At 38.4% G+C, this 12,988-nt stretch overlaps 1 protein-coding gene across 5 annotated transcripts in view; it reads left to right on the forward strand.

Annotated features, from left to right (window-relative positions):
• The window catches only part of kansl3 (KAT8 regulatory NSL complex subunit 3), a 35,719-nt gene that overhangs the window by 20,772 nt on the left and 1,959 nt on the right, over nucleotides 1-12,988 (forward strand). For 3 of the 5 annotated variants that reach the window (XM_016515680.1, XM_016515679.1, XM_016515681.1), the window contains 5 exons: nucleotides 2,430-2,597; nucleotides 5,780-5,867; nucleotides 7,109-7,233; nucleotides 8,476-8,564; nucleotides 8,693-9,522. In XM_016515680.1, coding sequence (XP_016371166.1) covers nucleotides 2,430-2,597; nucleotides 5,780-5,867; nucleotides 7,109-7,233; nucleotides 8,476-8,564; nucleotides 8,693-8,959 — 737 coding nt within the window. In that variant the 3' untranslated portion in view covers nucleotides 8,960-9,522. Of the gene's footprint in view, nucleotides 1-2,429; nucleotides 2,598-5,779; nucleotides 5,868-7,108; nucleotides 7,234-8,475; nucleotides 8,565-8,692; nucleotides 9,523-12,830; nucleotides 12,926-12,988 lie in introns of those variants that run through there. The other 2 variants (XR_001636639.1, XM_016515683.1) reach the window with 2 other exon arrangements.

Here is a 12,988-nt window from a genome sequence, read left to right on the forward strand (position 1 = left end):
AAGGAAATAATCAAAAAGTTGAAAATAAAGTATCGGGTAGGGTTAGGGTAGGTGTAAGGAGGGCTTTATTGTCCCAATAAGGTGGCATCCATTTAATAATTTGAATTAAAATTATAATTTACACTCAAAACATTATTATTGCACACTGTTTTGTAATGTACTACAATACTGAGGTGCAGATAATTGCCACTATTTGCAATAAGTAGTATAAACAGCAGAAAATCCTGTTATTTTAACAGTGTAAATAGAATCGTTAGCTATTTGAAAAAAAAAATGCTATATTCACTTAGTGCAAATAGCCACTGCCTTTTTAAACAATTGGCATTGACCAAAATGTTTTTCTGTTTGGCTGATAAGAGTCAAAAGTAGGACTTTTATTTTGACAGTTGAAAACCCATCTCCCATTCTCTGTCTTCATTAATGTCTTTGTTTAACAGATCTGTCTAATAATTGAAAGGTATACCCTATAGTACTTTTTCATATGTTGTCGGCATTCTCAAGTCTTTGAATATCTAATAAACAGTAGCAAGCTTCTGCAAAGCCAGCTGTTAGATCGTCTAGTGTGCATTGTAACCTGCATTAAATATGTGTGATGGTCCGTCCATGCAAGGATCCTGTGTGAATTAGATGCGGACAGGAGAGTTCAAATGTCACTGGACATGCACATGCAAGCAACATTAAATCCTTGGTCTCAATCTATGCTACGCTTATGTAGTTTGCCACTATGTCATATTTATGTCATATTCACTGTGTGCTGTATGTAAAATGTCACCTGGCTAGTGCACACGGATTAACCAGATTTCCGAGTACATTACTGGTTACAGTGTTTACTTCGTTTTTATTCAGGTTTTTAACAACTTTTGTACTTGTTAAATACGTATACTATTAATAGAAAATTCTATATAAAGTTCAAACTTTTTTCAAATTAATCTGTACATTATTTGTAACTATCTTAGCAAATGTTATGTAAAAAAAATATGAATTTAATTGTAGAAATCATGCATGTGCAAACTTAAATCTTTAAATTAAATATTGAGATATTGGCTTTATATCGGCCATTGGCCACCCTGCTCTCTAAGATATCAGCATCAGCCAACAAAAAGATTATATCAGCTGAACACTTTTATGTATCAGCTATTGTTTATTTAAGTTTTTATATTTGGTTTAAATGCAATTTCCAAAATTAAGTTCAATTCCACTTCTCTCCACTTACACCGACAGATCTTTCACATTGTATTATTTAGTGGGACAATAACTATGATGTACCAAAATGAAATTTCTTGGTCAAAACATAAAATGTTAGATACTAGACATTAAACATGGATCATTTCACACAAACGTTGTTTCTCCAAATCCTTTTTATCAGATTTGAAGTTTTTACTACTTTTCAAGACGCTCGTCAAAGTACAAAAGAAGTACAGTACACTTTAATTCTGATTCACTTTTGCAAATAAGGCCAGATACTTTTCATACTAAAATTGTGAACTTAATGGTCCATATGAACTCTGCACCCCTGTTGTGAAAGCTGCAGTCCGTAAGCTTTGCCTCTTTGTCGCCATCTCTGTTTGAAAACCTGGAATTGCAGCTGTGTGCGGAATTATCTTCCTTGCATGGGTTGTGAGGCAGCGCGGATGAATCTAATGTTCTGATGAGTATGTGTCCACGTTTGTTCTGACCAACTGAGGAAAAAAGCATTACAATAAATCACGCTACCAATGGTGATTAAATCTAAAGATCGGTTAGCTCATATCACATCAAACCGTTCAAATTATTATTATTGTTATACGCAGCGGCATGCTCGAATTTCCCGCAAAAAGCTTCCCCTCGAAAACCTACCCGTACCACTCAAATTAGAGAACATTATTATAAGCTAACCGTTGTGAATCGGGCTAAAGTAAGGCGATAGTTTTGAACACTGGCTGGTTATGTACTTGCTCAAATATTGATTTCGGATCATTTTTAACCAAAAAAAGTTACAGACTGCAGCTTTAAGCAATCTTGAGTGCATTTTCATGTTTTGCAATGGAGTTCAGAAAGCATCTTTCACACAAACCAAACACTGATGTTGAAATGACTTTGGGTCTGAATTAGGGTAATTGGCTTGTCGTTGTTCACCGACAAGCTGCGCAAAACATGCGCAAAATATGATCGTGATTTTGCGCAGCTTGTCAGTGAACAACGGCTCTGTGTAGTTAATGCTGCTCAATGTGAAAGCCCGCACGTGATGGAGATTTACCGCTGATTACAGAACCGGCTTTCTGACAAGATGCGCGTTAAATATCGCATGTGATTTATCGTGCAGCCCTAGTCTGAATGCATTGAAAGCATCTTAATCTGTACCCACAGACCTCTGTGGTATTTCATATTGCCTGAACCCTCAGTGAGCTTGAGACTGTTGATTCTTAACCCGTCAGCATTTTTTGTTTCAGTGCCGTTGCCCAGTGAGCAGGTGGAGGGTTTGGACCGAGACGACCTGAGGCTCCACCTCAAGAGAAGACAGACGCCCAGTCCCACTCCCACCAAAGCCTCCAAAAGAGCCAAGATCAAAGTCACCATCGTCTCCCACGGAGACACGGCTGGATCCACTTCTCAGGACGGTAATGAAAACAAAGGCCTCATTCAGCCCACTGAGCCACTGGTTAAACTATATGAGGTGTATTGATGCATTTGGGCAGAATGAGAAAAAGTTGTGCAGTTTTCAGTCAGATTGATGACTTTATAGTTCACCCAAAAATGAAAATAGTCATTTACTTTTTTTACATTTATTTTCTTCTAAATATCTTCGTGTTCAACAGAAGAAAGAAATTCATACAGGTTTGGTGCAACTTAAGGGAGAGTAAATGTTGACAATTTTCGTTTTTGGGTGAACTATGCGTTTCAGGCCTGTTGTTAAGCCATTGCTTTAATTATTTTTGCTTGTATAAGCAAGGCTTAGACATCAGATCCACACAACATACACTACATGCTATCTACTTTATGAGGTCTTTTGTTTTGGTACTTTACTCTCTGTGTTATAACAAAACATTTATTTCAGTGGAAACAAGTCCAAACCTCCCAATTTCATAATTTTGTTATTTATTTAGAAATTTTACGCACTAGACAAAATAATTCTAATGTTACAAATAATATTCTCAAGGTTTACTGGGTTTTATATGATTCTTTGATTATTTTGTAGTGTGGGTTTGGTGAAGTGTACTAAAAACAAATGTTTTTCAGTCTTCCAAATTGACCCACAACCTAATCAGTGTGTACATAAAGAAATTAAGTCATTCATCAACTCATTCATCACGCGAGTCAAGTTTTGAGAGTTGTACTGACAAACTACTACTTCTCACCTGATTCCCGATGGTTTTAGAGGACAATTACTCCTAGTTGTCCCATGTCATTTCAAAGAATAGTACAATGGCTAACGCAACAAGTATAAACGGCTTGCACGCGTACACAAGTGCAATCAGCAGAGGCTCGTGATGCGGAGCCAGGCAAAAGTATAATCAAGGCGGTCACACACCGGACGAGAAGTGCATCTCGCCTAGGACATCTCGCAGGTATCCCACACCAGACGCGTCACATTCAGTTAAAAAAGACAGCAGTCCAAAACAGTGCATCTAATCACCAAACAGGCAAAAGTTCACTTCAAGAATGAATAAGGTTGCGTTGATGAGTTTGAACGGTGTTTGAAATAACAGAGCAAACGGAAAGAGAAGGACGTGTGGCCAAGTATGGTGTCCCATACTTGGAATTTGTGCTCTGCATTTAACCCATCCAGGTGCACACAGAGCAGTGAGTAGTAAACACACACACACACGAACACCCGGTGCAGTGGGCAGCCATATTGCTGCAGCGGCCGGGGAGCAGTTGGGGGTTCGGTGCCTTGCTCAAGGGTCTCACCTCAGTCATGGTATTGAGGGTGGAAGAGAGCGCTGGTTATTCACTATCCCCACCTACAATCCCTGCCGGACCTGAGACTCAAACCCGCAACCTCGGGTTACAAGTCCGACTCGCTATCCATTAGGCCACGACTAAGCATATGGACTGTATTAGAGCCACAGAAAGACAAACGTTGTGTTGATAGATGCACAATACACAATTTGTGACAAATGTAACGTGATTTTATGGAAAACTATGTGAGTGGCGCTCTGTGGTGCGGCAGGATTTTGAACAGCGTAGCCGGCGTAGACAGTCGCCGAGTGGTGCCGCCAGTGTACGTACACTCATAGAAAACAGTGTGCGACCCCATTTATTCTTGTGCCCAGATGCATTCTCAGGTACTGAAATTTGGGCAAAATCAAAACAATCATAAATGCAGGGCTCCAGACTCATTCTTCCCACTGGTCGCTATATATTTTTTTTGCGCTACATCATGGGATTTATCAATGCATGCTGATGAACTTTTATCATAGTTTATAGTTATATGGAAACGAAAGTGATTAACATTCAACCCGTTCTTTTTCATCAGTAGTATTATTTGTGATTTGAATTTTGTGAACGGGTGTTTGTCTTTTGCTGTGTTATAAGCCGGGCTTCGGATGCTTTCACTTTTGAATTTGCGATCTTGTTGTCACGTTTTACAATATTAGATAATTGTCTGTTTTACTTACATACATCTACACACCTTTCACTTTTTAAGACTAAAACAAAAAGAACCTCCATAGCGTAACGTGAGGTAAACAGCAAAGATAACAAGCTTTTCAAAATGAAAACAAAAAGTAAAACTAAACTTGTTGTCGGTGACGGTGCTTGCATGTTTTTTTCCCACACGAATACCAACATGTTCACCTTCTCTGGTTTAAGAAGCAGTCTTTAACTTTACTTTAGCTTGAAAACCATCCATCATTTCCTCAATATTTGCGTAATTATTGCTGCGCGCAGCTTCGCGCTCCTGCTGACGCGGCGAGTGTAAACCAGGCTCTACACTCTATAAGCGCTGCGCAGTTCAAACGAGTAGCGCTGTTTCGTTATGCTTTCAGTTTCGTTTGCCGTTTGATGTTTCGCATATGCAACAGAAATGCAGCACTTATGATTTAAATCAGTGGTTCCCAACCCTGGTCCTGGAGGCACCCCAACACTGCACGTTTTGCATGTCTCCTTAATCAAACACACCTGATTCAGATCATCAGCTCATTAGTAGAGACTCCAAGACCTGAAATTGGTGTGTCAGAGAAAGGAGACATGCAAAATGTGCAGTGTTGGGGTGCCTCCAGAACCAGGGTTGGGAACCACTGATTTAAACAATGCAGTGGTTGCGCCAGTGCGACCGCACACAGAATTTAGTCACACAGGCAGAAAACACGGTGGTCGCAGTCTGGAGCCCTGAAATGACAATCAAAAAAACAGTAAAGCTGTGAAATATTATTCAAATTTAAAAATGTCATGTTTTCATTTTAATATATTTTGAAATGTTGAATTTTCATCATTACTCCTGTCTTCAGTGTCACATGATCCTTCAGAAATCATAATAATATGCTGATTTGCTGCTCAAGAAACAATTTTGAAATTGCTCAAGAAATTTGTTATGCATGTTGAAAACAGTTGTTTTTTGGAAACCATGCTGAATTTTTCAGGATTCTTTTATGAATAGAAAATTCAAAAGAACAGCATTTATTTGAAATAGAAATCTTTTGCAACATTATAAATGCCTTTACTGTTACCTTTGGTCAATCCTTGGTAAATAAAAGTATTACTTAAAAAAAAAAACTTAGAACATAAAATTTGGAAAAGGTGTCTCGGACTATCTTGCTGCCTCAAGGTGTTTACATTTGTATTGGTGTTTTCTGTGCAGTGGGTTTGTCAGGAAAGCCCCTCGGACTGACAGTGGGCCAGACGGTATCGGGGGCCAAAGAGCTGTCGGAGCTTCTCAGTGCACAAAGGTACCTTTATCTTTTCACACCAAACTGTACAAGAGAAACAAAGACACTTAAGGCTCTTTACACCAACACAAATGCACAAAAATGTAGTCGAAATTAAATGCATACAAAATAGAATGAAAATGCAGATTCCTTCTGACAATAGTTGGCGCTTACAGAAAAGCAGAAATACCCAGGTTACAGTGGGTACGGAAAGTATTCAGACCCCCTTAAATTTTTCACTCTTTGTTATATTGCAGCCATTTGCTAAAATCATTTAAGTTAATTTTTTTTCCTCATTAATGTACACACAGCACCCCATATTGACAGAAAAACACAGAATTGTTGACATTTTTGCAGATTTATTAAAAAAAAAAAACTGAAATATCACATGCTCAGTATTTAGAGTAGAAGCACCCTTTTGATCTAAAAAAAAAATTAACTTAAATGATTTTAGCAAATGGCTGCAATATAACAAAGAGTGAAAAATTTAAGGGGGTCTGAATACTTTCCGTACCCACTGTACTCAGGTACACAAAGTGATTCTATCAAAATAGGATTTACATGCTTTTAACAGCTGTTCGGGTTTTTGTATTTGTGTCGGTCTGAACAGTGCATTAACAGCAGTTCACTCAAATTAAAATGGTTCTCACCAAATTTTCCCACGGAACATTCATGATGGTGTGAACAGGATTTGAATCTTAAGGAAATGACCAGTGCTGTTTGTATTGTTGTGTAATGATGATCTTGCTACATCGCCTAATTGTTGATTTTTTTTTTTGATAGCTGTTTTTATTGTGACATTTGTGTGATTTATGCGATGTCATGCCATATGTGACCCTGGAGCATAAAAGCAGTCATAAGTAGCACAGGTATATTTGTCGCAATAGCCAACAATACATTGTATGGGTCAAAATGATACATTTTTTCTTTTATGCCAAAAATCATTAGGATATTAAGTAAAGATCATGTTCCGTGAAGATATTTTGTAAATTTCCTACCGTAAATATATCAAAACTTAATTTTTAATTAGTAATATGCATTGCTAAGAACTTCATTTGGACAACTTTAAAGGCAAATTTCTCAGTATTTTGACCCAAAAAAATGACCCTTATGACTGGTTTTGTGGTCCAGGGTGGTCCAAAAATGTTCCAGCACTTAACTCCATTACCCTGCATCTGCACTGTATTTTGTAAGTTTCCACTTATACATACAACTCATGTATAAACTTTAAAAAAAAAATAAAAAAATGGTCTTGCTCTTAGGTCAGGTTTGGCAGACGTGTCTGGAGCTTTGTGTTCCAGTGAAGGGCCATTTCACAGCCTGCAGGGGAGCGTGATGTCCGGTTCTTCCTCTCTTGTCCAGGCTCTGGCCCCTGCCACTGCACAAGGTGCCACCACCATTACATTCTGCCAACAAGATCATTTGTTTCTATTAGTGTTCATTTCGTTTATGAAAATTATGATAAATATAGGTTCGTTGATTACCTAGACGAGACAACAGCGATATCATTAAACACTCTGACTATATCAACATGCAGTATTGTTGATGGAAAAAAGACAAGACCAACTTAATTTACAAAAGTAAAAACCATTTTCAACAAAAAAAGTGGAAGTAAAAACAAAAAGCAAGCCTCTCTGAGTTTTATTGCTTGGGGTTGCCAGATGTCAGGAGTTTAAATCCATTTATCTTTTCTCTTAAAAGGACACACTCTGTGCCTTGTGTTTTACCTAATCCCAGCAACTATGCACCATGTTAATTTATATGATAATATGATAATAGAATAAATACTACGATGAGTAAGCAAGTCGAATAAGCCATGAGTTGACTTTCTCAAAATTTGCTCAAATTTGCCCATTAAATTTCACAGAGTAAAATTAAAAGTAAATGTGACTGCACCTTAAAGGAATAGCTCATGCAAAAATAAGAATTTGCTGTTTCTTCATCCGAACAAATTTGGAGAAACTTACCACTCCATCACTTGCTCACCAATGGATGCTCTGCAGTGAATGGGTGCCGTCAGAATGAGAGTCCAAACAGCTGATAAAAACATCACCATCAGTCCATCAGTTAACATCTTGTGAAACAAAAAGCTGTGTTTCAAAGAAACAAATGCATCACTTTTACTTTAAATCATCACTTCTAGCCAAAATATGAGTCCATAATCCAGAATAACGCTTCCTCCAGTGAAAAAAGTCCTTCCGCTGTTGTCCTCTCGCATCAAAATCCACCAACAAATTTGTATATAGCGGTTTTGGACTGTTTTTACTTGTTAAATAGTGCTTGATTCATGCATATTTCTCTCCTGATTCAGACGAGACAAATTTTTCACTGGAGAAAGCAATATTATGGATAGAAAACTTGTATTTTAGCTTGAAGCGATGGTTGGAAATTAAAAAAAAAAACTTGATAAATTATTTTTTACAAAAATGCAGCTTTTCGCTTCACAAGATATTAACTAAAGGACTGGAGTGGTGTGGATTACTTGTGATGTTTTTATCAGCTGTTTGGACTCTCATTCTGACGGCACCCATTCACTGCAGAGCATCCATTGGTGAGCAAGTGATGCAATGCTTCATTAACACTAACTTTAAACCTTTCTGACTATCTTTGTGTGTGTGTGTGCGTTTAGCTCCCTCTGCCAGTAGTCTGCTGCAGGGCCTCAGCCTCAGTCTGCAGGAGATCAACACTAAATCACCAGGCGTCCCCTCCACCACACAGGTGCCGGCCGTCACACGGCATACTGCTTAAAAACACATCTCTGGCTAATACCTCTATTGCTTTCTTTATAATAAACCTGATGTGTAATTCCCACTGAGCCGCTCCCGTCTGTGTGTGGTGGTGTTCAGGTGTGCGGAGGGAAGCCGCAGTGTCAGGGGCAGGTGTTGAGCTCGCTCAGCTCGGGCGGCAGCGGCACACTCGTGCGGACGGTGCCGGTCGTGTCCACAGGATCCGGGATGACCAAAACCACAGCCATCCACCAGCTCCTCACCAACGGCGGTCTGGCCAAACTAGCCCATAGCCTGCCAGGACTGGCCCACGTCTCCAGTCAGAGCACGTGTACGTCCTCGTCGCCGCTGATGACACAGCGATCCAAACAGAGGCGTCCGCGATGAGTAGAGTAGCTGCAAGGTCAAAGGTCAAGTCCATGAGAAGCATCTGAGCATGTAAATATGTACCATAAACGTTTGTGTAGATTTGTACTTTTTTTTTTTTTTATGCATGTAAAGAGCTTTATTGGGTGATCTTGTTTCAGCGTACAAACTAATGTACTTTTACACAAGTTGTTCATTTTAGGGGTCGACCTTTAACTCAAGCGGCTGTAACGTCCAGAGGACCAGAATATTTATATGGCAGTGCTGTAAAAATGAGAGTCGTGATCAATTCCCACATCAGCGGCTTCATTCATGCTTAATGTGACCACCTCACTGTTGTGTTCTATGTTCCATTTTTCTGTTTGCTTCTGTTCTCAGTTTTGTTATTTGTTTACCTGTTGTTGTTTGTTTTTTGTTGGATGAGTATGTAAATCATAAGGCTTGCTCTACTCACAAAGACATTCATTAAATCCCCAACAGCAAACCATTTTTCCTACCTCTACTTTGTGTCATTATTATTCTGTTTTCATCTCCCAACTGCATGCATAAGTGTTCTCTATTTTTTGCAGCAGTTTACATTATGTAAATACGGTCCAAATAAATAACAAAACCAAAAAAACAAATTATGGATTATTAATACATAGTTGTTTGGTCAAATGCAATACAAAGTGTTGGACTGTATACGGTATGCTAATATTTAGTATTTTTATGTTAGGCGGTGTATACTGTGCAGCAAGCAGAATTGATCTTGAGGAGATTTAAGACAACAATTTGATTGACAATGCAAACTAAAGGGTATTTAGATGGACAGCATTATTATAGCATATAGCATGTTTAATAGTGATAGTATCCTGTATGTAGTATACAGTATAATAGTATGCAGTATAGTGTTATTCGATCTTTGGCGCCCCCAGCTGACACCTCATCACAATGCAGTCACATCCCACAAACATACAGACGTTTGATTATTGTTCACAAAATGGATTATACACAACATGAAAATTTTTTTATCTTTTCATCAAATACTGGAATGTGTTGGGACTAAACGCTTCAAAATAATGAAGTTTTTATCTGGTAAGTCTTTCAATATTGGTGGAGCTAAAACTAAAGTATGAACAGAATGGCTTGTTTCGCTCTTTCATAGGAGTCAGGAGTCAAACTATGAAATGCCTCTAAAAGAAGACAAACAAAAATTATGTCTGTAGAAATGGTCGCTCATTCTTAATTTGGGTACGGCACAGACATGTTACAGGTGATAATATAAAAAAATAAAATCATGGCAACAAGTGATGTAAGCCAGCTTAATAAGTTGAACCATCTTTCACAGCCAATTTGATTCAACTTAACTCATGTTTAACCGTTGCTTCTTGTGATTGTTGGCTTAGGCTACTTTTTTCCAATGAAGTTTAATGAATATTAATAAAATTAATTTTATTTTTGTTTAATTTATTTTTAACACCGCACCCCCATTTTTTCGTGGGCTACACTGCAGGGGGTGCACCTTTTTGTTTGTTTGTTTTAAGATATTTCCTGAGATCCCTGTAATGTGTGTATGTGAGTGAGGTCCTGCATGCCTCCACAGGTATAATAATACAATACCATTTTTTTTTTTCAAACAGCTTTTACGGAAGGTATACTTAACTAAGAACGTTTCGGGAAACACGAATTAATGTAAAGATACAACTTAAGGTATAACTTACGAACGACGTAGCGTTAAGAAGGTTTCGGGAAACGCAGCCGAGATCACACAAGCAACGTGCAAACTTTGCGCAAGAGTTATGCGGTGAACCTCTTAATCTCAGTCGAGTCTCTAGAAAGTGAAAATAAAAACTGATGGCGCTTTAGGTAGCCTAGCCTATCATCAACGGCGCATATTCTCTCAGAGACGACGCGAGACGAATCTACTTCATATGCCGATAATGGTAGCCTATATAGCTAAATGTTTTAATTTGCTCCCTTAATATTTCTTTTGTGACCCGAACATAGGCTAGTGGGAAAAATAAAAAATAGAGTAAGAAACGTAGGCTATTTCGTGTTAAACATGTTTTTTTTCCTTCTTTTTAAAAAAGTCGGTGCTTGAAATAAAGCTTTTTCATTGATGATTGCAGTGTTAATAATTTTAATTATAGGCTAGGCCTAATTCATTGTATAATAAACCTGTTTTGAAAGACCTTTTTAAAAACATTTTCAACGAGGAGTAAGCTAGCCTAATCTTTATTATCATCGCAGCGCGTCATTTATGCGGTGATGCGCTATGAAATTATTGCGGCAAATGAATTGTAGCCTAATATTAATTTAATAATAAAAGTAACTTAATAATATTAATAGGCCTAATAGGCTAATAAGAAGAATGTAACAGGCCTATGTTAATTAAAAATGCCAAATTAGATATAACTAAAGTGTATAAAATTATTTTATTCAGAAATGTCATGTTTGTGATTAAAAAAAAAAAGTTAATTCGTTATTTAAATTAATAGGCCTACTAATTAGGAAACAGGTGCAGTTAATCGCCGGCGTCAGTCACAAAAATTATATTAAAAAATAAATAGTGATGAAGACTGGCAACAGCTGGTCTTAAATTCTTTAGACACCGCACACCAAACGACTTTGAATACCGACTGTAAACACTGACTGAGCTCAAATGACATTCATAATCGGCCTGACAGTTAGGGCTGTTCGATTCCGAAATTTTTGGAATCGAATCCGATTCCGATTCCTGGTTCTGGAATCGATTCCAAGAATCGACTCCTCACTGTTGTTTTCGATTCTTTTTCGATTCTTATTTTTTTAGATTGAAGGAACCTAATCTCACCATGATGACTGCAGGATAGGTCTTAGAATGTATCCTTCTCATAATATGAAGTTTTATTTGTAAAAAATAAAAAATAAATTACCATACGTAAATTGTAATTTTGTCTGCTCCGCCCGTGAAATTAGTCATAGCCCACAGCTGAGCAGGGACATGCGTTTATCGCATGAATTAAACAAGACATGAAGTGTCTAAAATAAATGTGCACAGTTCAGCTGAATGATGAAGTTTACTTTGACTGTATGCTTTGCACAAAATTAACAAACTGTACACTGCAACAAAATAACCAGAACATGAATAACTGATAGAGCTCGTGGTTTATCTGTCAATCAGATGCGCTCTCGGCCACTGATCTATGCTCGGGACGTTTTCTTTTATAATTATCATTGGCTGATAGAAATGTTTGAAAAAATAGTATTTTAGATGGAAATAAGATCAAGACCCTCGATGACGTCATGATCTATTCTGTCGCGCAGCGCTCAAAACTGTGGACAAGCCTGGTCCACCGTAAAATACCCCTGAATCGATTCTTTGAACTGGTTCATTAAAACTATCTATCCGAATCAGGAAACTAATCAGACTTCTAATCCCTTTTAGCGAGCATGAGGGAGGTGAATGGTAATCAAAATGAAAATAATCTTTTTATCTCACAACTCTCGTAATGGCGGCTTTTGGCGAGCATGCATGAGGGAGGGGAATGTGCTTCTCAAACGGAAGGCTGCATCCTAAAATTCAGATGATCAGTAGCCTACCGACTCGTTTTCTTTCCGTTTATTTTCGTGCATTTAAATGTGTGCAGCCTTCTGTTTGAGAGACACCCATATAGATGAGCTTTGTTGAACTGAAAAAGGCTCTGAATGAGGAATCGATACCCTGTGTCCGTCAGGCCCGTCCGCTGCCTACGCCCCTGCTGGCACTGATATATTTTAAGCTCGTTCAGTGCAAGTTTCTTTCAGTTGAAACAGCTTTAGTCTGGGACTAGGTTTAAGCCTTGTCTGTGAAACCGGGGGATTATGTCTATAGGACGTCCCAATAAAACAGAAATATGTGTGTGTAATGTTACTGTGTGTGTGTTGTGTGCAGGACTGAAAGCTCCCACCACTATCACGGTGACGTTGCGCGGGCAGCCCAGCAGAATTCCCGCTCTCAGCCACACGGGGGCGCCAGCAGACCACCAGGTGTGTGACCCGCCGTCAATACGACACACGCACACACACACACACACACATACACACACACAC

The sequence above is a fragment of the Sinocyclocheilus rhinocerous genome, unplaced genomic scaffold (assembly GCF_001515625.1).
Source record: "Sinocyclocheilus rhinocerous isolate Xijiao unplaced genomic scaffold, SAMN03320098_v1.1 scaffold1198, whole genome shotgun sequence".
NCBI lineage: Eukaryota > Metazoa > Chordata > Actinopteri > Cypriniformes > Cyprinidae > Sinocyclocheilus > Sinocyclocheilus rhinocerous.